This window comes from Mobula birostris, chromosome 7, assembly GCF_030028105.1.
Source record: "Mobula birostris isolate sMobBir1 chromosome 7, sMobBir1.hap1, whole genome shotgun sequence".
NCBI lineage: Eukaryota > Metazoa > Chordata > Chondrichthyes > Myliobatiformes > Myliobatidae > Mobula > Mobula birostris.
Genome location: NC_092376.1, coordinates 141,489,234 through 141,517,090, shown reverse-complemented (window position 1 = coordinate 141,517,090; position 27,857 = coordinate 141,489,234). Strand labels below are relative to the sequence as shown.

Below are 27,857 nucleotides of genomic sequence, written 5' to 3'. Positions count from 1 at the left end.
GAGAAGTCTGTCATTCTCAGTTTTGAATGAAATAAATAATTGAGATGGGGAATTCCAAACATTCACTGTCCTTTGTGTGAAACTGTTTCTCCTCATTTTAGTTATAAATGCCCTCACCCTTATTTTGAGACCATGACCCAGAATTCTTTCTCAATCGGGATAGATTCCTCCCTATACAAAGTCTTTCAAGCTCTCTACGAAGTGAATCTTCACAGCATTTCTTCCATAGCAAATGTTGGTTGGACCTCCAGAAGGGGATTCCAACAGGGTGCACCATCTCCCCCATCCTATTTGTTACAGGAATGAACCTCCTATTATCAGCACAGAACATGTAACCCGCGGCCTGACGTTGGAGTCAGGCATTGTTCAGCCGGCTCTACGAGGAGTCATGGACGACATCACTATAACAACTGTGTCACATGTCCAAGCAAGATGGGTATTGGAAACCCTGGGTAATGTAGCCACCTGGGCGAGGATGTCCTTCAAGGCCAAGAAGTCCAGATGCATGGTGATCAGAAAGGGCAAAGTTACTAGCAAGTTTAGCCTCCAAGTTCAGGGTGAGGTAATCCCTTCCATCGAAGATAACCCAATAAAATGCTTGAGGAAGTGGTTTAATGTGTCACTGACAGATGGGGCCAATGTCACCAATGCTGTGAAGCAGACAGACGAATGGCTGAAGAATATCGACAAATCTGGACTTCCGGGTAAATTCAAGACCTGGCTGTACCAATACGGCCTTCTGCCCAGGTTCTCTGGCTCTTCACACTTTATGAATTCCCCATGACTGTCGTAGAGGGCATTGAGAGGAAAACCAACAAGCACCTGCGGAAATGGTTAGGAGTTCCCCCAAGCTTCTCCTCAGTGGGCCTCTACATTCGTTCTGGGCAACTGCAGCTTCCCCTGTCATCTGTTGTGGAGGAATTCAAGGTGGCAAAATGCAGAGCCTTATTAAGCTTGAGAGATTCTAATGACATCTTGGTAAAGCAAGCAGGCGTAACAACCAGATCTGGGCGCAAATGGGCAGCCAACGCAGCTGTGGAGGAGGCAGTGTGTTCTCTGAAGCTGCGAGATATCATCGGCAACCCCTGCGTCAGGCGGCAAAGCCTCGGCTCAGTTCACTTCCAGAAGTGGGGAAACACAAGCATAAGGAACAGGCGAGACATGTTACAGGCAGAAGTACGGATCCGTGAGGAAGAGAAGCGGATTTCAAAGGCAGTGGAACAAGGGTCCCAGGGTGCCTGGACAAAATGGGATCTGCCTCAGCGCAAGATCTCATGGGCAGAGTTATGGACACTGGAGCCCTTCCATATTTCCTTCCTCTTGCGATCCGTGTATGACACCCTTCCTTCACCATTACATCTGTACACATGGGGATGAGAGAGGACCCGAACTGTAAGCTCTGTGGTCAAAAGGAGACACTGGCTCATATACTGTCCAGGTGTAAAACAGCTCTAACTCAAGGACGGTACAGGTGGCACCGTGATAAGGTGCTTCTGGCTCTTGCTGACACACTAGAGCGGGAGAGATGCAAGAAGAGGATGGCTGGCACAGATTTGAGGAAGGCCATCACCTTCATCAAAGAGGGAGCTAGGCCTTTCGTAACCAAAAAACCAAAGCCCAATCTGCTGCTAACAGCCAGGTCCTGGGAGATGAGGGTCGATGTGGGAAGGAGGTTGCAGTTCCCGGATGTAGTGCACACAACCCTACACCCGGACATTGTACTGTGGTCAATGGAAGACAAGAAAATAATTCTGGTTGAGTTGACTGTGCTGTGGGAGGACGGATGGGAAGAGGCCCACGAGAGAAAGGCCTTGAAGTACCAGCCCTTACTGCAGGAGTGTAAAAACAAGGGATGGCAGGCATGGTTGTTCCCTGTGGAGATCAGCTGCAGAGGTTTTCCAGCCAAATCAGCATGGCAGTTGTTGTCAGATCTGGGCCTGGACGAAAGGAGCAAAAAAACAAGCAGCTCGTAGGATGGGGGAAGAGGCAGAACAAGCTTCTTGTTGGATTTGGAGTAGGCGAGAGGAGGGGAGCTGGAAGCCAGGAGCAGATGGGCAGTGATTTGGCCACCACTGCCGGCCCACCAACTGGAGAGTGTCATGGTTAAGGGTCGAAACACTCGGTGAAGGTTGGGAACCACCTGATGACATCTGCTCCTGGCTGAAGGCTACGGTTACCTTATAAGGTAACTAGAGAATGCACCCTAACAGGTGTATGTAACAAGTAATGTGTGTGTATATATATCAGAATTTCACTCAATACTCCAGAAGTAGTCTCACCATGACCATATATAATTGCATAAAATATCTTTACTTTTTTATTCATATCCTTTACTAAGAATTAGTTAATGTTCTGGATGATGGAATTGTTGGCTTTGTGGTAAAGTTTGTGATGATACAAAAATAGCTTGAAGGGCAGGTAGTGTTGCGGAAGCAAAAGATCTGCAAAGGACTTGGACAGATTAGGAGATTGGACAAAAGTGGCAGATGGAATACATTGTAGGGAAGTGTATGGTCATGCATTTTGGAAGAAGGAATAAAGACATGGACTGTTGTCTAAACAGGGAGCAAATTCAGAAATTGAAAGTGCAAAAGAGCTTAGAATTCCTAGTGCAGGATTCCCTATAGGTTTAACTTGCAGGTTGAGTTGGTAGTAAGTAGGGGAAATGTAATTTATTTAAAGAGGACTAGAATATAAAATCAAAGATGAGATGCTGAGGCTTTGTAAGAGATTGATCAGACTGCATTTGGAACATTGTAAGCAGCTTTGGACCCCATATCTAAGAAAGGAGGCTGCTGGCATTGCAGAAAGATCAGAAGTGGTTTAGAAGAATGATTTTGGGAATGAAAGGGTTAATGTGTGAGGTGTGTTTGATGGCTCTGGCCCTGTACTCACTTGAGTTTAGAAGAATGAGAGGCCATCTCACTGAAACCTACAAAATTACGAAAGACTTTGACAGACTGGACGTAGAGAGGATGTTCCCATTAGTGGGAGAGTCTAGGACCAGAGCCTCCGAATAGAAGGATGTCCCTTTAGAACAGAGATGATGAGGAATTTCTTTAGCCATATGGTGGTGAACCTGTGGAATTCATTGCCATAAATGATTGTGGTAGCCAAGTCATTGAGTATAATTAAAGCAGTGGTTGACGATTTCCCGATTATAAGTTCAAAGTACAGTAAGTTTATTATCGAAGTATATACTATCTGTCACCCCATACAACCCTGAGATTCATTTTCTTGTGGGCATTCACAGTAAATACAAAGACACACAAAAGAATCAATGAAAGACCACACATAAGATGGACACCAATGTGTAGAAGACAACAAACTGTAAACTTAAATTTGCTGGACCAAGTAACCACAGCACAAAAAGATCATTACTTATCTTTTCACCAGTTTACTTCTTCAAGCTCAGCTGATGAGGGAACTTGGTCTCGACATCAGGGGGAGAAGCGTCCTCATCTCTCTGGTGGTTCAAACAAGTTCACTCCTCGACTTCCAGAACTTTTACCATTTTTCAGGCCTCCAATACAAAAGAACAATCAGTTCGATAGACGTTCCAGCTACTCAAATAGAGCAAAACTTAGATAAGAGACTCCACCAAATTTAAGCTTTAATTAAGAAAGGAATGTCCTGTCTTATCTCCATCAGTAACTGCCTTTTGTCGAGACCAAAAGGTATGAATAATCAGGCGACGTCCTTTGTGGATCTGTGTGAGATTTTACCTTGATCTTGCTCCAAAGAAGCAGCTGTGAGGCATCACCTTAAACATGCTATAGCCATTCACAAACCAGAATACACAGACACAGTTGGTACTCAACCTTAACCCATTATTTACAGGAATCTGAGAATCCCCCAATTCCCTTAAAACTTTATCAAAACTGCAAGTACAAATGAAAATTAATAATAATAATAAATAAGCAATAAATATCAAGAACATGAGATGAATAGTCCTTGAAAGTGAGTCCATAGGTTGTGGGAACAGTTCTATATTGGGGTGAGTGAAATGATCTCCTCTGGTTCAAGAACTTGATGGTTGAAGGTTAATAACTGTCCCTGAATCTTATGTTGTGGATCCTGAAGCTCCTTTATCTCCTTCCTGATGGCAGCAGTAAGGAGCAAGCATGGCCCAGATGAAGAGGGTCTCTGATCATAGATGGCGCTTTCCTGCAACAGCGCTCCGTGTACAAACGTTTGTAGATGTGCTCTATGGAGGGGGGGGGGGCTTTACCCGTGATGGACTGGGCTGTGTCTACTACTTTTTGAACGGTCATTAAAGGTTACGGGGAGAAAGCAGGAGAATGGGTTTGAGAGGAATATATCAGCTATAATCAAATGATGGAGCAGACTCTATGGACTGAATAGCCTAATTCTGCTTCCATTTCTTATAGTCTTAGAGAACATAACATGAAATCTATTTTCCTTACTGCCTCTTGTGCCCAGATCATAATTTTCAATGAAGTCAAGACAATGACTGCTAGACCCCTTGGCAGATCAGTAATTCCCAGTCTCTTACTATTAAAAATACATAGCTATTGTGTATTTAATGTTTCAATAATATTTGAGTAATCTTGTGTGTGTATATATATATATTGTTTAAGCGTTCTTTCAAATAATTAATTATGGGTTATGTGTAAAAATGTAAAAATACGTTAATTGCATATGTTATCACACTACCACATGATACATGTACGCCTCACTTAAAGTAAACTCGAACTACACCCTTATTCCCAGACGCTTGTGTTTTCCTTTGAACTAATTTAACGTTTTGAAGTACAGAACATGACATTGGCGACAACGTATTTTTAAAATGAACTCAAGACGGCTGCTGACCTGTTAAAATAGAGTTCGAACTAAAAAAAACTCAGAGGAACATCGGGTAAAATACCCAATCCAGCACGTACAGCAAGAGTTTTAAGCAAAAAGCAGCACAACACATATTCTTCAGAAGGGAAGACACGATAATTTTTTTAAAAAAGTTTAAAAACTGAAGAATTCAGCATTCATATAAAGTGAGTACTGGGTCATTATAGTCTTTTTAAAAAAATCAGAAATGGCTGGCTACATCAAAAAGATTGACAAGTTTGATTACAATACGGTAATTGGCTCATGTATGCTGAGCTACTGGAACGCTATTTTGAAGCAAATGAAGTAACCAATGAGAAGCGAGTGCCAAGGGTATTAGGTTTAAAGGCATACAGTTTGCTTCAAAGTTTGACTTCTCCAACTAAACCTCATAAATGAGCTTTGCTGCTATTGTAAAAGTAATGCAGGATCACTTAGAACCGAAGCCAGTGTTGATTGCAGAACATTTTAGGTTTTATAAGCAGAATCAAAAGCAAGGGGATTCCATTTCAGCTTACATGGCGGAAATGAAAAGATTAAGCACTGTCAGTTCAGTAATGGGCTTAATGATACACTAAGAGATCATTTAGTTTAGGAATCTTAAAGCATTCAAAAACTGCTCCTAACCAAATCACAGCTCACGTTCAAACAAGCAGTGGAAATTGCTGTTACAATGGAAACTGCAGGGACACAACTGAGTTGCAGTTAAGGATGAAAGTGAATGTGAACAAAATTGCAATGTCTAAACAGAAACCTGCCTGGCCGAACAAATTGTGTTACTATTATGGCAGGGGCTCATAAAGACCAAACAAATGCAGATTTAAAGGCAAAACTTGCAATTAATGCAACTAAGTGGACAGTGCAAAGAAGAGAAAAAGATTAAAGTCCAAGTTGCAGTTTCAAAAAGAGCACAAATCTGCATGCTGTTGAGGAAAAACCTAAAAGTGATGAAAGTGACACTGGTCTGAGTTCCCTTAAGATTTATAATGTGAAAACTAACAGGAGGCAAGCAATATGGCTTACACCAGAAGTGAACTGCAAATTAAATAAAATGGAGCTGTCTTAGTCATTCTACAAAATGTGTTTGAACTGCATTTCATAGACACTAGCCTGAAGCCTGCAGATATCCAACTGAGAATTTATACTGGAGAAAAGATAACTCCTCTGGGAGTAACATTCTTTGCGGTGATATACAGCTACCAACAAGCCACATTGAGCTTGTATGTAGTAAAAACAGGGGGACCAGCATTGTGGGGGTGTGATTGGCTGAGACAACTACAATTTGATTGGAGATGCCATAACCCCTGCAATGAATCCAATCGAAAGTGAATTAAGAAAGGTATTGGATGATGCCACAACTGTCTCCATAGCGAATACCATGAAATGTTGCCCAACAGAGGATAAACAGGTGTTGGTGCCAACCTCTGTGCCTTGGTTGGAAAGCATATTGGACCAAGAAAGTACCATGCTGCTCAGAGGAAACATGAAAGTGATCAAAGCAGTGGTCCAACTACAACACTTTTCGTAAGCAACGTATCTAAGAAAGTTTCTAATCTGTTAATCAGGCAGTTACTTGCGAAATGTGCCTTGGTTTTAAGCTGGAAAAGAGTTCAGGGAGCTTCAGGAAGGTTGCAAGCATTCGGTTTTTGTGATTGTAAAGAACCAGAATCTACTCTGCGTCCATAATGTCATTGCATGAACTTGTAAATAACACTGCTTGTAAAAATAGATGCAAAGACCAAAGCCCAGCTGGATGAATGAAAGGACAAAAATAAAGGACTCAATGGAGATACGAGTACAGAGGATTCGTCAGGTGATGTTGTACATGAGAAAACCAACAGGAGAAATCAGATCATAAAGGGAGCAATAGAAGGATTAATAAGAGAATTCTGCAGTGAACTAAAAGCACCTTTCCAAGTTCAAGATTCACAAACTGCGAGAAAAGGGAAGAAGAAGAAAGGTGGCGATCACTGTCAGAACCACTTCCTGCAGTCCAACTCAACTCCTCCAATCACCACGAAGAAGACACCAGAACATGAGATTGTTTCACAGCCACAATTCTCACCTTCCAAACAGAATGATCCCCCTTGTCAGGAAAGACGGTATCCCTCAAGAGTAAGAAACCCTCTGCAGCGATTAAATTTTTATGTCTGAGCGGGACAATTTAAACGTACTCTCGGTATATAGTCTGTATGGAGTTGTATCCACAGCATAGTATATAGTTGAGATGCATTTACTATTGAGTGGAGTTTATAGCTAAGCAGGGAGGAGTGTTGTGAATTTAATGTTTCAATCATATTTGAGTAATATATATAGTTTGATTAATTATTGAAAGGAACAAGAATACTTAATTACGGGTTATATGTAAAAATACGTCATGGATGCATACGTCATCACGCCACTACGTGATACGTGCGCGTCTCGTTTTAAAGTAAACTCCAAACAAACCCATATTTCTGCACTCTCGTGTTTTTCTTCGAATTAATTTAATACTTTGAAGTACAAAAAATGTATTGAACCCACATCATTCAGAGATTTTGAATTTCTGGGGTTCAATCATTAATCTCTGTGGTACAAAACTAATTATCTCCTGCCAACGTAATGAGAATCTATTTATTACCAATTTTATTTCCCGGCCATAATTACTCCCAGTTCCAAGTATTTTGAACTAAATTGTAGCATTTTCTGAAAATCCAAATACTGTACATCTACTCTAATACATGTTCTTGTTGTTCGTCCTTCATAGTCGAAGATGACCATGGCTTCAAAGTCAAATGGGAGATTGGTGGCTGTGGGTCCAGAGGTGACTGATGAGGCCAATCCGGGCCCTGAAGGCTCGCCCACATGTGGGACACAAGTGGGTGGGTGGGTGCTGTCGTGGCAGTGGATGCTGCTCGGGCCTTGCGCACAGCACGCTTTCATTGCGCCTCAATGATGCGCCTGTCTTCAGCTGCACGGGCTCCTGTGGTGAGCTTGCTGCGCCAAGCTGGACGGTCGAGGGCAAGCGTCTCCCACGTGTTGATGTCGACACCCAGGCCTTTGAGGGAGGCTTTGAGGCAGTCTTTGTAACGTTTCTTCTGCCCCCCGACTGAGCGCTTGCCCTGACACAGTTCTCCGTACAGCAGCTGCTTAGGCAATCAGCTGTCTGGCATTCTGACCACATGTCCAGCCCACCTGGCTTGGGCTTTCAGCAGGAGGGTGTAGACGCTGCAGAGCCCAGCTCGTTCCAGGATTTCCATGTCGGGGACTTTGTCCTGCCACCTGATGTGGAGGAGTCTGCGGAGACAGCTCAGGTGAAAGTGGTTGAGCTGTTTGGCGTGTCTGCTGTAGACAGTCCAGGTCTCGCTGGCGTAAAGGAGGGTGGTAAGGACCACTGCACAGTAGACCTTCAACCTGGTGGTAAGGCTGAGTCCTCTCCACTCCCAGACGTTCTCACGGAGTCTCCTAAAGGCGGCGCTGGCTTTGGCAATCCTGTTGTTGACCTCAGCGTCTATGTTCACTGCGCAAGAGAGTATGCTGCCCAGGTAGGTGAAGTTGTCGACTGCCTGGAGGTTCTGGCCCTTCACCGTGATGCGCGGCTCCTGGTATGGCTTTCCTGGGGCAGGCTGGTACATAACTTAGGTCTTTTTGGTGCTGATAGTGAGACCGAAGTTGTCGCAGGCTTGTGAGAAGCAGTCCATTTCACGCTGCACCTCCTGCTCTGTGCTGGCGTTGAGTGCATACTCTAATACATACATACTCAAGGAATACCAGTTGAGGTCTTAGAAATGATTTTCCTTTCATAAATCCATGTCACTTCTGCTCAGTTATAAATGTCTTGATAATATATCGTTATTTATAGAATCCAGTATTTTCCCTTAATACTGATGTCAGGCTAACTAGTCATTAATTGTTTTCTCTTTCTTAAAGAGCAGTGATTATTTTTGCAACCCTCCAGTCTACAGGAATATTCTAAAATCTGTGGAAATTTGAAACACCCAGAATATCTACTATCTGCAAATCTTTCAAAAATATTGGATGTAGATCACCGAGACCTTTGAATTTATATTTGAAATCAGCCTCTCTTGAAAAATTTTGGCATAAGTTGGTGATGGGGTCACAGTCTTCCAGATATGATATTGAACTCAACAATTTTGCCTTGTAGCCTTTCCTGTTTGTGCTCTATTCTGAACCAAGACCTGTAATTCAGCTTTTTTTTCCTCTCCATGAGTCAATGTGATTTACTGAGTATTTCCAGTGACTGCCTTACCCTGCATTTTACAGTTCCAGTTTTTCTCTGTTACCTTCCTCTGCTCCACAGCTCAGATAGGATTTGCCCTTTCCCCTGGCCACTAAAATATTGTGTTGTCTAGACAACTTTAATCTGAACCCTATCACAAACTTTCCCTTTGTCCTCGCCATCCTTTTCCCACTCTACAATTTAACACACTCACTTTCTCAATTCTCCAGTTCCGTGGATGTGTCAGTAATCTGAAACATCAGCTGTTACTCCTTTATAGGTCTGCCCGACTCGCTCAGCATTTTCTGTTATCTCTGCCTTAATATTGCAAACTCCAAAAAAATGAAGCAAGATAGAGGATCTTCAACATTTTTATTACATTATCTTAAATCAGGATGCAAATTAGAATGAAAAATTGGTATACCATATTCAGTAAACCTTTGCTAATCTGGTACTCTCAGACCTTGGTGATGCTGAAGTTGCAGAAATTGCTCCTATTAATGTCCAAATACACTTGTTTAACTCTTTTTACAGTTTCAAAGTAGCACAAGTTTTCCAGTGAACACAGTGAGTTTAAAAAGAGCAGAAAATATTAAAAATCTATTTGTAGCTGCAATGCTACCCATGTTCCTGATACTGCTGGAGGAACGCAGTAGTTGAGCATCATCTGTGTGAATGGAAATGTTGATATATCAGGTTGATACTTTGCATCAAAGCTGAGAGTGAAGAGGGAAGAAAGCCAGTAAAAGGAGAAACTGTTCCAGATCCGATTCTGGCTGCACACCCACTCTGCACGCTGGGCCTCTGACTCATACTCTGAACTACTATGCTGGTTCGATGTTAAACCGTAATAATTCCAGAACAACGGGATGCTGGATAATTGAAGTTTGACTGTACTTTACATGGTTATAAAAAAAACTACTGATCAAACTGCTTTTGCAATCAAAGGGCTAGGAATAACCAATGCAAGGAACAAACCATCATAAACTAGTTTTTGATACTGCTGATATATTGAACATGCAATCAAGCTATAAATCTATTCTCAGATATAGATGTAAACAGTTATTTGATACCTGGCAAAAAATTAAAAAGAATCTTTTTCAAAATACATATCAGTGATTTGGCTAAAACAAGACATTATGTAGAAATTTCTACACAGAGAATTATACTTTCTCCCAAGGGGTTATTCTGGTTCTTGAAGGTTCACTATCAAAGACAGCAGGTGAATTTCATATTTACACAAGAACACAGAAAGAAAGCTATAATTTAAGCAAATCTACATTGGGATTTTGCTCTTCATCCTATTTAGTTCATTTATCTTTATCCTTTCCATGCTTCCTTTGTATATTTTAATACAGTTTCAAAAAATGATTTAACTCCTTTTAAGATAATTATCCGTTGCAACAATCATATATGGCAAAGAATTCCTCATTCTACTGACCACTTACTACATATTTTTCCCTCAACTTCAATTGTTTTATGATTAATGTAGATTTGTGACCAGTCAATGCAACATTATTGGAGACCATTTGTTTTCTTATGGTCCTTAGTTACTTCTAAAACCTTTACAGGTAGAGGTTTTAAAAGTCTTAAGTCAAACTCTCTTTATATGCAAGTTCCTCTTCCTTTGTAACACCTTGGTAAATGTATGCCGTTTAGATGCCATTCTTAAAATGTCTGGATCTTGTTCAAATTGAATAACAGCTCCCTCCCTTGTTAGTATTTCAGTGTTCTACTGACCTCCATTATTGAGTATAATCTCATCAAATATGCCTTCAGGTGTCGATATGACTTCCCTACTGTATACCTTAGAGTCAGAGTTATAGCATACAAACAGGTATTTCAGCAAACTCCAAAAACTCCATATTGGTTCAGATTATGCATTTTTAAAAAAATCACAAAAATAATAACTTGCCATTCAGTTATCTCTTTTTTTCTAATTTTGAAACCATACATTTTGTTCATTGAAGAGCTACTGACTTGGAAGTGGATTCAGTGTTAATCTGTCTTAAATTGTCATAAACTTGCTCCTGCAGGAAATGTGGCAAGACAACGGTGACTCCTTCACTTTGGTTTCTAACTTAGGCCCAGAGCAAAAGAGCACTAAGTATACATTCCAATAAATTCTCCTTTCACCTTTTAAAATTAAAAATTTCCACACACAGCAACAAATTTAAATTATGTGAAACAAGTGCTTTTCATCTTCAGAACCCCCAATAGGATAACATTTAGAACTATTGACTAGATGTAGAACTATCTTTACCAGAAAGGATCACTACCACTAAGTAAAACTTGGAATAGGTAATAAACCAGTGACATTCAGATGCCAAGAAATGAATTAGTAAAAAATAATTAACATTTCTTGGAATGAGATGGGCACTGAGGCAGACTTGCCTCCAAAAATTCCAACTTTGTTGTGAATGAAATCATTGGAATGAAATTCAGTTTTAAAGAGCAACAGTATTGGCATCAGCAAAATTATGAGAGAGAAGGTCCTCCTGCTAGTGGCATCATTAAAATGTATTTTAATCTATTGTACTTGAAAGCTCCCAGCCACAATAAATTTATTATCAGAGATATGGCATGAGTGTTCTTTTAAATAAACATTTTCTTCCCAACTTTTTGACTGAAAGATGTGTAAACTTTTCACCTAATCCTAATGCAACTTCAAAGATTCCTTTATAACTGAAATGACTGTAAACAAGGATACAAATGAAACTGCTTCACTACTGTAACTTTCACTGACCAATGAAAACAAAAACTCAAATATTTGAACGCAAGGTTAGGTATCCTGGTTAAAGATACCTTGGTTTTAAAACAATGACCAAGTGGTTAATGATGTGGATGAACTTGTTCAAGGTTCCTTTTCAATTAAAACAATCAATGAGTAACTATTTTTCACAAATTAATAACTTTCCATTTTGTGATCAGAACAATTTCATTTTATTTCTTGCAGCAACTCCATCCAATGTTAGACATCGACATTCCAAGTCTCTTTCACTGGGAACATGACCACGAGTAGTGAATTATCCTGTCAAAATACAAATGAAGAATGGTGAAAGTCTGAAAAATTGCAACAAACCATTAGGTGCAGCTAATCCATTTAACAAGGTAATAATTGAAAATGCCAAAAATCCAAAATAAAAAGAGCAAACAAACATTGGCAATCCTTAGCAGGTCAGGCAACATCTGTGGAAAAAGGAACTGATTAGGTCAAAGACCCTCAGAACTGAAAAAGAACTAGAAAAATTCCTGATGAGGGCTTTTCAAACTGAAACATTAGCTCTGTTTTTTTAAAGAAAAAGTGACCTGCTGAATACTTACAACATTTTCTGTTTTCATTGAACTGTGTAACATTTTGTTAGCATTTTATCTTGATAATTTTCATAAGCATTGCATTTTAAAAAGGGAGGGAAAAAGTAGTATAGCACAAAGCAGAAATAATGGAATTCTACATCTTAGCCATGCTGCAGTATTAGAATTGTATATTTGCCATGGTACAATTTTAGAATTCCATAATACAAAGATGAAAATTGAGGTTTGCACATCCACAAAAATAAAGTTCATTCCAGAAAATGTCAATACTAAATGGCTGATCTCCAATTGCAATAATATAGTGTCCAGAACAATGTTTGATTGCTAAACTGAATCTTTCCTTTCAAGGCCACAGCTCACATATGTCCAATGTTTACATGGTATAATACATCCCTGTGTTGGCGCGTGGCCAAATGGTTAAGGCATCGGTCTAGTGATCTGAAGGTCGCTAGTTCGAGCCTCAGCTGAGGCAGCGTGTTGTGTCCTTGAGCAAAGCACTTAACCACACATAGCTCTGCGACGACACTGGTGCCAAGCTGTATCAGCCCTAGTGCCCTTCCCTTGGACAACATCAGTGGCGTGGAGAGGGGAGTCTTGTAGCATGGGCAACTGGCAGTCTTCATACAACCTTGCCTAGGCCTGCGCCCTGGAAACCTTCCAAGGCACTAATCCATGGTCTCACTAGACTAACGGATGCCTATATAATAATACATCCCACAATCTATTAGAGACCCATTAGGAATGAAAGCTCCTTAACATCACATATATTCAAAACATCAGCACTTGATAAAGAGGCAAAGTTACAATCAAATTAACCACATGAAGCAATGCCAGTTACCGGCACCTCAGCAAATTTTGCTACCACAGTTGAGGCCTAGCAGAAAATTCCATGACAGATCTCAACATAGCTGGGCCCTTGTTTTTACTGGCAATTTCTGGTATTCCCTTCCCCCCACCCTCTCCAAAAAGAGACTATTCAAAAGTTTGGTACAATGTATAAATACATTAAATTGCTGACTTCCAAATAGAACAGTGAGGCCTGGAGCCTGCTGTAGGAAAATCTGGACTATAGGAGAGGGGATCAGTAAACATTTAGTAGAAGATCTTCCAGTAGTATCTTTCTTGAAGTAATGAGTCCAAAACTGGACACTACTCCAGATGGGATCTGACCAAAGCCTCTGAGAGCAGATATATGTACTAAAGAGGGGACTAAAGCTGCACAAGGAAGGATCGATCATTATTTTTCAAGTCATAGGTACAACTGAATTTCTATGTTTGTTCCAAGAAAACTACAATGCAAAATTGGCCTGATCAGATCTTCATATAGACCAAGGAGGGTGTAAGTGGTGTAACCCTCACCAATCCTAGTAAGGTTTTCCAAAAGGTGAATCAGACAGCAGGCTCAGCCAGGGGATTAGAGTCCAGGAAAGCGGTAGAAGTGGCTTGGTAATCCTATATGTGATAGATGTCATTCCGAGATATCTTCTTTAACTCATATGTTTTGGTCATGTCCTCTTTTAAAAAAACACTGGAAGGATATCTTTGATATTATTTCAACTGTTTTGAGTATTGATTTACAACCCCACCCCATTACTGCAATTTTTGGTTTACCAATGATAGAACCAAATCTTTTAATATCTTCAGCTTGTCGGATGGTTGCATTTCTTACACTAATGGCCAGAAGACCCATTTTGCTGAATTGGAAAGAGATCAAACACCCCATCACATTTCATTGGTTCTCTCAAACTATGTTGTGTTTAAATTTAGAAAAAATTAGAAGTGTTATTTATGATCCCTCTATTAATTTTGAAAAGACCTGGAGGCCATTTATTCAATACTTTCATATGATGTAATTTGACCTTTTCCAAACCTACTCTATTTCTTTTTAGTATCTGTTGAGGGGAGCGGAGTCAACGACACTAATGGTTCTTTTTTTGATGTTTCACAGCAGCCCATGTCTTTTTTTTCTGTAGTTTAGTTAGTCTATTTTGTAGATTAGTTTTTTTTGTGGGGGGGTATATTTTTTTTCTTTTTCATGTTAATTTGTTTATATATAATATTTGTATCCTGTAAGATTGGGAGGTTTAATATCCATGTATTAACTGGCTTTATACTTATATATGATAATTACAACAATGTAATCCCAATAACTTTGTATGATTACTGTTATGTTAATCTTTATCACTACAATACTAATAAAAAGATTGAAAAAGAAAAGAAGTGGCTTGGCACAGGGTTGCCCAAATGGCAGCTATGAGTTTGGGGTGGTGATGGAAATTTGCTTTCACTGGGGCAATATGGCTGCAAGCACACACCCATTTGTAAATGGGTCCATCTTTAAAACTTAAGTGAAAACAAAAAGTTCCAACCCATGCCCTGTGTGATTCTGATGTCATTCCATCCTGATTCCACTGGAAAATGTATATACATTTTTAAATTGAACATTTGGATGCAGAAAAGTTTAGGGATTACAAAAATAGTTTTGTTCATAAAAAATATACTAGTTTAAAAAACTCGCTTCAGACCATAAAAGACCATAAGACAAAGGAGCAGAATTAGGCCATTTGGCCCATCGAGTCTGCTCTGCTACTCAATCATGGCTGATTTATTATCCCTCTCAACTCCATACTCCTGCCTTCTTCTCGTAGCCTTTTACACCCTTATTAATTAAGAAACTATTGTTATACTTATACTTCCCTAGACTATATTCCATCTGCCACTTCTTGCCTATTCTCCAAATCTGTCCTTTTGCAGACACCTTGCTTTCTCAACACTACCTGCCCCTCCACCCATCTTTGTATCATCCGCAAACTTCACCACAATGCCATCATTTCCATCATCCAAATCATTAACATACAACCTGAAAAGAACCTGCCCCAACACTGAACCCTGTGGAACACCAGGAGTCACTGGCAGCCCATGAGAAAAGGCCCCTTTGTTTCCACTCTGCCTCCTGCCAGTCAGACAATCTTCTAATCTTTCCCGTACCATGGGCCCTTAACTCACCTAGCAGCCTCATGAGTGGCACCTCATCAAAGCCCTTCTGAAAATCCACGTAAACAACATCCCCTGTCTATCCTTCCAGTTATTTCCTCAAAAAAAAATTCCAACAGATTAGACAGACAAGATTTCTCTTTAAGATTCAATGTGCATTTATTATCAAAAGAATGTATAAATCATGCATCCTTGAGATTTGTTTGCTTAACGGGCAGTCACAAAGTAAGGAATCCAAAAGAACCCAATTTAAAAAATTAAGACCAACCCCCAGAGCCACAAAGAAAGAGAAAAAAACAGATCATGCAGATAGTAGAAGTGAGCAACAACAGCAGCATTCAGAACCAAACTGAGTCCTTAGATCCAAATCCCTGGAGCAGCCCGGAGTGGGCCCAAGGCCTCGGAATTCAGTTCATCATATTAGCAGGGCAAATCACCGCAAAGCTCACAGACACAAAGCACAGCAGCCAAGGGCACACTCACAGCATTAGCATCGCAGGGAGAGGAGACCCCAGACTATCTGGGCTGTCATGGTTAAGGAAACCATGTTGACTTTGGCCTATTTTGTCATGTGCCTGCAAGTACTCTGAAACCTCATCCTTAATAAATGGACTCCAGCATCTTCCCAACCATTAAAGGCAAGTTAACTGACCCATGATTTTCTGTCTATTTCCTCCCTTCCTTCTTAAAGATGGAAGGGATGAGAGAAGATAGTCATGGAGGAATGTGCAAATAAGGATGCTAAAAAATTAGAAGCAATCAAATGGAATTTTTTGTGGAGTAAGTGCACAGACAACAGAAGCTGTTTATTTAAGTTTACAGCCTTTAAAAACCTATCATAAGAATACTTTTCAGCCCAATAACTTTGCTCATTAGGAACTCGTGATGTAAGTAATTTGAACCTTTAAACCTACTCCACAATTCAGTGAGATCACAAATGAACTGTGACCCAATTCCGCACATTAGCCTTTGTGCCACATCCCATAATACATTGATTAAACAAAATATCTATCCATCTTAGTTTTAAAATTAAGAATCTAGTAGTATCCTGCTGGTTTCAGATAATCTTTTACTCTATATTTAGAAGTATTTTCTAACTTCACCTCCAATAGGCTTGGCTCCAGTAATTTTTAGATGTGCCCCCCTTTTTCCAGATATTAAAGATAGGTAGAAAGTGACAAACAATCAACTTCCCCTGAAGTTTGCTATTTTGCAACTTTAATCATGTCACAAACTAAATTCCCAGGAATAGAATCCCAGTTGTATAATTTCTGATTGTAACTCAATACCTGTAAGTCTGAATATTTAGGGAGAAAGCTTTGTCATCTTTACACTATATAGTATTTTAAATACAGATAAATATTACAAGATGTTGCATGAAAACATGACCAACTAAAACTTTGTTTTTGAGCCACATTCACAAAGAGGCAAATGGCAGGGGTTTCAATATAGGAGAAAACAGTAAAGAGGGTTGAAGAAGACTTCCAATTACATTTTACTTGAGATACTTGTTTACTTCAAATAATGTTTCAATAGTTTATTTATAATCTTAGACATGGTTTCATAATCATAAATTAGAAGGTGGTACAGCAATTAATGCTGCTGAGTCACAGCTCCAGATACCTGGGTTCAGACCATTTCCAGTAATGCCTGAGAGCAAGTTTTAACTTGCCCCCACCACCCCCCATGACCACATGGGTTTCCCCTCTTTGCTTCTTCCCAAAGATATATTGGATATTGTGAAATTACTCTTGTGTGGGTGGATTGTCAGAGCGTTAGGGTGGAGACAATAGATCTGCGAAGGAGAATGGCTTACAGAGAGCCAAATGGAATTAACAGGACTGATCTGATAGCTAGTATCGACTCAAGTGTTCACTTTATGTGATGCAAGGAAAAAGAAAATCTGCATAAATCACATAACTGGTGATGAAGTCTGTGTGTGAACACTATTGACTTACCATTTATTCTTTCAATTCAAGGAGATATTTATGTCAGGTGCTTTTTGTAGATATCGGTATTCAGACTAGAGGGAGAAAATAAATCAAAATTCAATTTTTAACCACCATGTTAGCTGTTTAGACTGTTGATGTAATTCACAATGAAAATTAACTTGCTGTACTTGATTTGTTTATGCATTTATTTTGCTCCTTCTGAAGGTGATGATTTATATTGAGCATAGTTCCATTAGCATCAGGTATTCATTGGCATCTCTTCCAAGTAATCATCCTTAAAGTGAAAATTGCTGTTGACATCCTCATTAATTCCTCTGTTACCTCTAGAGCTGATTCTTCCAACTGACTCCTAGCAAGTCTCTCATATTCTGTTTTGAGGTCATCCGAATCTTTGCTATAAGTGTCCTAACCTGCACCGTATCTTGTTTACCCATCACTCATACTTAGAGTCATAGAAAAGTGCAGCACAGAAACAGGCCCTCAGCCCATCCAACCCATGCCAAATCCTTTAAACTCCCTACTCCCATTGACCAACATGTTCTTAAAATGTTGACATTGTGCTCTCACATGCACCACTTGTGCTGGCAACTCATTCCACACTCTCACAAGTGAAGTTTCCCCTCATGTTCCCCTTAAACTTTTCACTTTTGGTCAAGCAGCCAACTGAATCTTGAAGTTTCCATGCGCACATTGAGATACCTCTATGCCCTTGAGCTTTCCTATCTTCAAGGTGCGCAACCTTCCAGTCTTTTAATTCTATCCTGATACTGAGATAATTAGCAACAGAGAAGGAAAATTAGGAAAACCTTCCCCAGGCCATAGTTACATGTACCGCAAATGAGTTACAATGTAGTAGAATCAACCACTTTCCCTTATTGGAATATTTATAGACCTGGATGAAAAAGTGAGTCCAGAGGAGGTATCAGATACTGCATGCAATGAACTAAAGAATAACTTTAATCAGTAGATTTTTTAAGTTAGTCTGAGAAGATTAATATTGGTGAAGACAAGAATGATGAACATGTGGGTCTTTGTGGATAATAAGACTTGTCAGCTCCACTTTTGACAAAGGAGAGTTTGTGGAGCATGGGCTAAGTCAGTAAGACCATATTGAACACACAAGTCGAAAAAATAGCTGTCAAGGGCATGAAGCACAGGGTTTCAGCAAATTATGCTGCAAATTTGGAAATAAAAAGTCTTGATTACAAAGGGAAATCAGAAGTTTGAAGCACAGGTAGGGCCATAACAGGATCCTCACCCAAGAAACAAAATAGACTACTTTAAGTTTGTAAGTTGTAGGATGCTTACCACAACTGGACAGCTTTAAATGCTTTAACTTTTCCAAAGTTGACCTGAAGATGTTGACTAAACAAGACTTTATAACAGATACAAATCTGTAATGCAGTTAAGAATGATACCAAACATATTCTGTATCTTAATTGTTGTGTTATCATGTCTCCAGTAGCTGTTCTTTATTCATTTTAAACCCCCCCCCCCAAAACAATACTACTTACCACACTCTATAGGTTCCCGATGAGTCACATGTTAAGTTACTCACCAGCCTGCCAATATGATCAGCTTCCAAGTTCATCTGGGCTGGATATATTTGATGCTGCAGTTCTTTTAATGCCATGAGGTGGCACTACATTTATAAACTATTTTAGGACAACAGATCATTAAAGAAAAATATAGTTGAGTTGATAAGGGAGCTGTAATGGTGGCAATGAATACGAGGAAAATAGATGGCAAAATCAGAGATTCAGAGATTGTACATTAGTATGCATACATAACAATGAGAGATTGAATGTGTTAAATGCCAACAAAAACCGAAGACAGTAAGGGATAACTCAATGTGAATAATGCCAAAGAGTACGTTACTTATGATCTAAGAGAAAGCAATTTCAGTGGAGCAAGAAAAGCAGGACATTTCTGACAAGAACCTATGAAGTTGAGAGACCACAACACTCTGCACATAACATAAGAGAAATTAGAGACAGAACAGTGGAAAGCATGGATGAAACAAATTCAGCCAGGAATTAGATAGATAGATATACTTTATTAATCCCGAGGGAAATTTGGTTTCATTACAGCCACACCAACCAAAAATAGAGCGTAAGTATAGCAATGCAAAAACCACCAACAATCAAACAGCAAAATGCAAACTATGCCAGATGGAAAATAAGTCCAGGCTCAGGGTGTCTGACCCTCCACGGGAGGAGCTGCACGTTCGATGGCCACAGGCAGGAACGACCTCCCGTGCCGCCAAGTGTTGTATCACGGTGGAATCAGATGTAGACTGAGGTAGATATCAAACCAGCGAATACCGTAAAGAATGGGTGAAAACTGAAACTCAAATCTGAGGTTTCAGCTGCAATTATTGGAAGACTATAATGACCCCTGGGTAGCCAGAAAAGGGAGAGAGAAATAAAGCTAATAGTTGTGAACTTCTGAGTTGGGTTCTCTGAACTGAATAATGAAGTTGCACCAATTAAAACTACAATTATGTGTATCATATGCATAAGATGAATTAAATTTGTTCCTACATTTTTTAAGATCTCTTTGCAACTTCGTTCTTTACATATTGTTAAACACTTCTGTTGTGCTATAAAAGACTGTGTACAGATGACAGAAAAAGAATAATTTATGCTTAGGCTCTAAATTTATTTAATCCTAAATCACTCGGACATGAACACATCCACTTCCTGCGCTTGGCTACTGCCAGTTTTGGTGGTAATCTACATGAATTAAGCCAGTTTTGGCAGTAATCTACGTGAATTAAGCCATGCTAAGAACAGAATGGCTGCAAATTTGACTTGACTGAATTGATAATTTTTTACGTGTGAATAGACTGGCTGACAAATGTGCATATGACTGAACCTAATATGTGTGTGTGTTTGTGTAAGTGGGCTGGCTGCTGTCTAAATATGAGTGCGCGGCTAGACTAGCTGCTGTCTGCACTTTGATCGGCTGACTGGTGGCACAGTTGGGCCATCAGATGGATAAGTGTAACCCAGTCAAGTGTGATGGACTGCATTGGCCTCAAATACTAGAATAAGGATTTACAATTGGATTTCCTCTGTCTTTTGTAGAACTCTCTGCTTCTCTCAAACCAGGGAAGTGGCATGTGACTGTTGGTTGTACATGGCTGCACTGCTTATACAAGGGTAGGCTGGCTGATGCCTGCATGTGACTGAGTTAGTTATAAGCTAAATGCAGACAAATTGTGTACGTGAAACCAAGCTGTTCAACTGCTCTTTGTACTCATTCAGTGTAATAATACTCTTGGAAGGGCTAAGCTGTAAACCAAGAATGTGTTTAAGTTAGATTGATGATCAAACAGAGCAAGACAGATTGCAAATCTATTTGAACTCATGAAGCTGTATTTATTTGCTTTTCAGGAACAGATAGATTTCATTTCAAGCCAGATGAGATGCTTAACAAGAGTGAAAGTTTACTCTCAAATTCTAATAGATGGTTCCTTATCTCCCAGTAGCACGGTGTGAAATTAAAGCTGGCTTCCATGTATGGCAAGCATAAAGGAAAATAACACAAACTGAGGTCTGTTTAAAATGCATAGGAAGCAGGATTTAAAAGCTTATTTGTCTGAACTTAATTTTACTCACTTAAGTTGTTGAAAATATAAAGATCTATTGAGATAAAGTATTTCAGGCACTGTTCAAAGTTTAGTACGAAGAAATATTCTTGCTGAAGTGCAAGACATGCTTCAGTTTTAGACTGGATTTTAATCTTAATCTCTTGATGTATATGAACGGGCAAGTTATTAATATTAACTACAATGGGCGAGGGTGTTGTATTGTCCTCTTTCATTATTACGTCTGCCAGGTTTCCAGAATGACAGAAGCCATTATTCCAGCAATAAAAGATGTGAAATCCTGATCCCGATGACACTATCAGTAATATTAAGAGGCGATCCAACACAGCAGTGTGATAATGTTGGCAGAAATCAGCATCAGGATAGCAGAGGCCCAAGTAATTTTTCTTCTGGACCAGGAGGACCAAGAATGTCCTTTAATGTTGGATCTCTTCACTGGTGGGTATTTCCTGTCCTTTGCTGCCTCCGTCTACATCAATAAACCACCTCACACTGATCTCCCCTCAAACACATGACTTCCTGAGTACTGTTCCTTGCACTGTCAATCTCCTGCTTAATTTCTCATTCATGCCACAAACTTTTAAATAATTTCTGCTGAATTCAGACAGTATAGAGGGCCAGAAGTGCACGGGTTCTCACACTGAGATGTTTATAGGATGTAAATACCTAGCTTCAAATATATCCAGAGTGAAATTTAGGACTTATGCTGCAGCTGTCCATCAGGTAGCCCTACATTATATACAAGCACTATAACACTGGATTGTTGGACTGTAAAAATCATTCACATATTTCTCATCATAAAAAAAATTTCAACAATAGTCTTTTGCAAAGGTCAAGCCCCCCAATGTTTAACTAAACGGATAGTGATATCATCTTCACCGAATAACTTACCTGCAGAACAGCAGCACTGCCTCTTCATTACTCTTATTGCTATGTTAGAGCCTGAACCTCTTTTACACATCACATAAACATATTGTATAGAGCATTTAACAAAGTAATTTTACCTATGAACATACTTTACCATTTTCATTTAGAAAGTAAGCAGACTTTCTGCAGGAACTGAGGGATTTTCCAGCTGAATTTACTCCACACATGATTTAAGTGATCTTACATGCACTTAATCCATTTTTTGGGGGATGGAAGTGCCTGACGTTGCAGCACAAAATGCTATAAAATTTGCATACTTGTTCAAGTGTTGTGTGTTGCCAGTATGCAGGCTGGTGTTTAACTATACACATGCCATTAACTAATTGAAATGGTGTTCTAATCTCATGCTCAATCCTATTTAGAAGAAGGAAGTTATTTATTGAAAGGAATTCGTCACTGTTCAGTTTCCACCTGGTCACAGAATGAGGGGGATTATACAACCACTAGGTGGCTGCAAAGATCTCAAATTTCATATTCGATATATTTCTACATATATAAAAAAAGAGAAAAAGTACTCACATCTTCACTTTCAATACTCGAAATATCCTTCTCTGGTTTTTTTTCCTCCATTTCTTTTCTCTCTCTCTCTGGCATTACATCATCAAGCCAGCTTAGGTCATGTCTACTGAAGATGCATTCCATTGACTTTCGTATCCCCACCAAAGCCAGGAGCTGTCACCCATCCAATTTCAAACTTAGTCATTTAAGAAAACTTGATTCAAACCATCAAACATTTTAATGTGTTTTAGCAAATAGTAGAAAGCATTGAGATAGCTATTGTTATTAAAAGTAAATTCATGCTCATATATTGCTGGCACAGATAACACATTCTTCCTGAGAAATACCAGCAGTTGCATTTCATTTCACAAGTGTCAAAAGCGTGAGATTCCCACATGAATATGGAGGTCCCAACTTCATCACAGGCGATCACTGTGTACTGATAACTATACTGCGCCACTGGTCTCTACACCGATTACTTAGTGTCTTCTATAAAGGATATCTATTTTGTTGTCTGGTCTGATCTACATGTGACATTAGATTAAAGAACCTTGGCAACACCCCATATAGAATACAAAATAAAACTCAATGTATCATCACAGAACTACTCTCGGAATCAACCTAATGAATGTACACAAGGCGTCCAAAATAAGTATACTCTTCAGGGCCACAAACTGTGTAAAATTAATCTACAGTACTGTGCAAAAGTCTTTGGGTGCCTAAGACTTTTGCTCAGTACTGTATTTGTCAATGTGGAGCAGAGGGAGTTTGTAAATCTGGTGGGAGCAAAGGATGTTGGGAATGGAAAGAGTGGAGCGCCACAGGAGGGGTGTGGGACAGGTGGCAGAAAAGGAATGTCAAGGATAGGGGAGGGCGCGGGTGCGGACACACCCAGCCCTGAGTCACCAGGCAAGGTCATTTGATTCCAAGCAATTGGTTTACTGATCATTACAAAATGTCTCTCTGCTGCTTCCTGTTCCTTCTCCTCCTCTCCCTTCCCCTTTTCTCAACCATAATTCCCATCTCCCTGCCCCCTTCCCACCCGCAGTCACAATAGAGATCCATAATCAGAATTAGGTTTATCGTCAGTCACACACCAATGAAATTTGCAGCAGCACAGTGTAATATGTAAATTAAACAGTACTGAGCAAAGTCCTTAGGCACCCTAGCCAAGTACAGTATATGTGTATAGGAATTTTGCACAGTACTGTATTTGCCATATTAACCATTGTAATACGCAACCACAATATGTCACACAAAACTGTGAGTGTGATCAACAGCTAGTGTTCCCTGTGTGAACATTGTAACCAAGGTACTACCAATTATTTATGCCGATCCTGGCATAAACACCCAGGAAAGGCTCCAGGGATCTCTCTCCTCATGGCAACAGAATATAGGGCGGAGAAAAGGCAGAACAGCTAGTCATACTTGCAGGCAGTGCAGAGAAGGTGTCGATCTTTGCTATTGGGAATAACATGGAGAAATTCATGAAAGGTGATATTTAAAATAACTCTAGGGTATTTAAAAAATGGACAATGACTAAATAGTCTCGATTATCCAAAGTTATAGTGTTGTGATGAGAATAGCAGCAGACTTAGTTAAAAAAAGTTTGAATACATTTACAATAATGCCTACTTCAAGAGCTAGTTAAAATTAATTATGTTTCCTTTATTTAAAATATCATCATTGTTCTTTGTGTGGGTTTGAATTTCACTCTTGGGGGCCAATTATTGTTGGCAAGGGGCAATGCACAAGATAGAGTGGTGGGCAAATTCTTTAAGATTTAGTACAAAGGGTGTGTATTTCATAAATCTCAGCTGTTTGGGATAGTTATCCAAATCTGCAAATACCAACTCAAAGAAGTAATGAGTGTGATAGGAGAGAAATGCCATGCTTAAATTCAAACAAATGGATCCATTGGAAATCAAGAGCAAGAAATTCTTAGGTATTCATGGGATCAATAATTAAACGGAAGAAGAACACATCAGCCAAGTTACTGATGTTTAACAATATTACCCAAGAGCAGATAGTGAGGGATTTCTTCTGTACAATTTACGTAGCTAGTTGTGACAGTGTATGCATACACCAGCCCAATGCTGCAAGATTACTGCAGTTCTACACCTCCCTCTCTGTTGACCCAGAGCCTGAGATGATGTTTGCCAGCACCACAAGCAGTTAGCTGTATCAATAAACACATGTCCTGGTCGCTAGACAAAGAACCTTTGTCATACCAGGAAGACAGTTCCTCACATCTCACAGTAGTATCAACTGGCAATTATGCATCCTTCATTGGAAAGAACAGTACAGTATCTATCAAAACAAAATGTTTCTACAAGTGTGACTTCTAAGTTGCCTGAATTTGAAGTGGGTCTGATATTTGGTCTACTAATGCATGGCTTTAAAGTGAATTTTGAATACAATAAGATCTCTCAGAACCCCAAACTATATTTCCCTGTACAACTGAACTCCCCTTACACAAAAGAATGAAACACATCTTTGCAAAATTGCTCAAAAATGTCAAAAAACTTTTGAGAGTTGGAAAGTGGGATGAATCGTAGCTCTATTTTGACTTGGGCACAGAGACCAGACTTAAATTTTAATGATTCACAAACTCTTAAGTTATAAGACTGCAAGGGGTGAGAAACAGTGAGGTGCGAGACAATGGAAGACTTTGAAAACAAAACCAAGATTATAATTTAACAAATATCTATTATAATCATATGGTCAACCATTTAAGTAAGACTGAATGCCAAGATACTTGACTGATATTCACTTTGTGCCGTGGATTATCTGAATCTTCAGGAGCAGGAAGGGAATGTTATTCCCATAATGCCACATGATGAAAACCAATACCTATCTCAGCACCACTCAGAGAAAATAAAACAAACAGTACGTTTAGATGAAGAAACTTGAACAGTACCTTCAATAAGCAAGGAAAGGGGAATAAATTTGGAAATTTAAACAATATAAGGGCATCATTTGGGACTAGTCTAAACAGTGGTTGAGTGAACAATTGATTCTGTTATGTGTGGCGCAGGACACAAGCTTGCTGTTGCGATTCATTTCACCACACACCTACCCCCATAGAAAATTCACAAGGTTATCATCTGGAATTGGTTGTTGCCCTGGAAATTTACATCACAGCTCCAGACTGGAATGATTCCTCAACATTCATCGTGCTGGAACCACTCAGCAGGTCTTAACTGAAACGTGGACTCTTGTCTTTCCACAGACGGTGCCTGACGTGAGGTTTTTTTTTGTCAGCTCTTGGGATTTTAATTTTACATGTTTATGGTGAGTATGTTCATGATCCACACATTTCCACTTACCATAACTGGAAAGATTATTGCAGCATCCGTTGATTTCAGAACCCATAAGACAACCAAACACAAGAACTGGATTAATGTGAATAGATGAATGCGGCGCAGCGGGACGTGACGCAAGTATATTAAATCAGGCTGGTGATTGGGAGGTGTCAACAGCAGCTTCAGTCTATCCATGAACTATAAAAAAGACAAGTAGCAGGGAATTAATATTGCGCTTGTTTCCTCTGGACAATATCAATTAGTTTGTTTTTGCCTCTTGTCTTCCACCACTTTTTTCAAACCACCTTATTAGGCCCGATCGTCCGGTGCATGAGTACTTGAGTTTGTTTCCCCAAGGGAATGTTAATTTGTTAATCCCATGGATCAGGAGGTGTAGTTTTGGGCCTTTGTGTCAGCGAGCAGTCTCACTGTTCATGGTTTAAATGCTTTGTGGTTTTATTTACTCTGTAAACTATTTGAGTGAGATCAGGGCCATTCCCTGGCTTGGATCTGTCTGAAATTCGGGATTGGGAGAAGTGGGTGAACTATTGGGTCTATATAACTAGCTGAAATACGAGTTAACACACAGACAATGCAATCAAGATAAAACTTGAACCAGGTGATTTAAATAGTTTCAAAATCCTGTTTTCACATTTGAAATAGGAACGCCAGTGGAATTTTCCAGCTGAGAAGGCAAGGTTTGCAGTTTCGCCCCAACTCAGAACAAGGTAGGACCAAGCTACCCCTGAGGTTTCACTCAATCATCCGTGGTGGCAGAAATGATGAGTTTAAGGGCGGATCCTATGGCGTGAACTGCCCAGTGTAGTCAGAGGTTCGCCAACTTGTCTGCAACCAACGTTTGAGGTGCAGCTGTGGGCAGTGACAAGCGGACACGGACAATCTGGCCGCGTCTGGTTCTTTTATCGTATTTTCAGAATTTCATGAAATATCGTTTACTATGAATTGTGCTCCTTTTGTGAGGAACTTTGAACCCAATATCAAAATCCACGTACTTTTATCAAGTTTGACCTTTGGTAATATAGCTCAATTACGACTGAAGAGTTACCCAAATAAAAAAAGTTCTTTTCATCAAGGTAACAACATTTCTTTCCTCAATTATAATGCTGTTGAGAATTTCACCCATTAAATGAAATGTATCCAGAAATTCTTTGGACAATTATGGTGAAAGTTAACTTATTGTGACCTCCCCGACTCACACTTTAAGTCAGTTTAAGATAATGTAAATTAAATTCTGGTGACTAGTGCCACATCAGTACATTGTATCGAGGGATATTTTCAACCTCAAGGTTCCAGCTGGGAGAAAGGACATAATGTTTCCTTTCATATGTTCTTCCACCTCCTTCATATGCCACTCCACTGAAACAGATCATAGATCTACAAAGGTGCATGCCCTGCTGGGCCAAGGATTCCCCATATCATACTGAAGATACTATTAATGATTATTTATTCATTTAAACACTCAACCTTCTGGTGCTGAGAATTCTAACTTGCACGATTCCGCAGCTATTGTGTGTACCCGTCCCTCACCGACCTCATGAAGCCCAAAGTAAAGTACTCTGTAGCGCAGAAACAAAATGACTGCCGCTGCCTGCAACCCTAAGGATTTGTTACACTTGCATGATGCATCCCCAGCTCCAATGATTGCTCCAAAAGTCAAATCCTTTACTCGATCATTTATTAGCACTTGGAAAACGTAAAATCTTGAAGTGGTGAAACTTAAGTGTACCCAAGTATAAGCTAAACGTTATCGAGCGGTCAGCAAAAGATATGACATCTGCTGGTCCCAAGCTATAAACTGGGATGAGCAAAGCATGAATATGGGACTTATTCCCTTCACTTTTACCATGCCCTCACTCTTGTGACTAGTTACCACAATAATCACACAACACAGAATATAGTGCAGATAGAGAATAGATGTATGGCTCCTACATACTACTCAGACAGTGCTTCAGAATGTTAAGATCACCTGGCCTCAGGGTCACTAAAAGATTGCTATTAGGTCTTAATGCTGTATTAAATATTAAAAATAACAGGCTCAGAGGTTCCTGTTTGGTACACCCCTTTGGAGAAGGCACCTTTTCCCTAATAGTGATTAAACCTTAAGTAGTTTGAGTGAATATGAAGGAAATGTGTAAAGCAACCTATTACTGCTGGTGACCAAATCCTGG

At 39.7% G+C, this 27,857-nt stretch overlaps 1 protein-coding gene across 1 annotated transcript in view; it reads right to left on the bottom strand.

The window, feature by feature from the left end:
• Positions 1-9,495: 9,495 nt before the first annotated feature.
• The window catches only part of LOC140200969 (electrogenic sodium bicarbonate cotransporter 1-like), a 104,777-nt gene continuing 86,415 nt past the window's right edge, over positions 9,496-27,857 (bottom strand). Inside the window, 4 exon segments of the mRNA XM_072264609.1 lie at positions 9,496-12,095; positions 17,332-17,396; positions 22,385-22,537; positions 25,693-25,866. Coding sequence (XP_072120710.1) covers positions 17,343-17,396; positions 22,385-22,537; positions 25,693-25,866 — 381 coding nt within the window. The 3' untranslated portion in view covers positions 9,496-12,095; positions 17,332-17,342.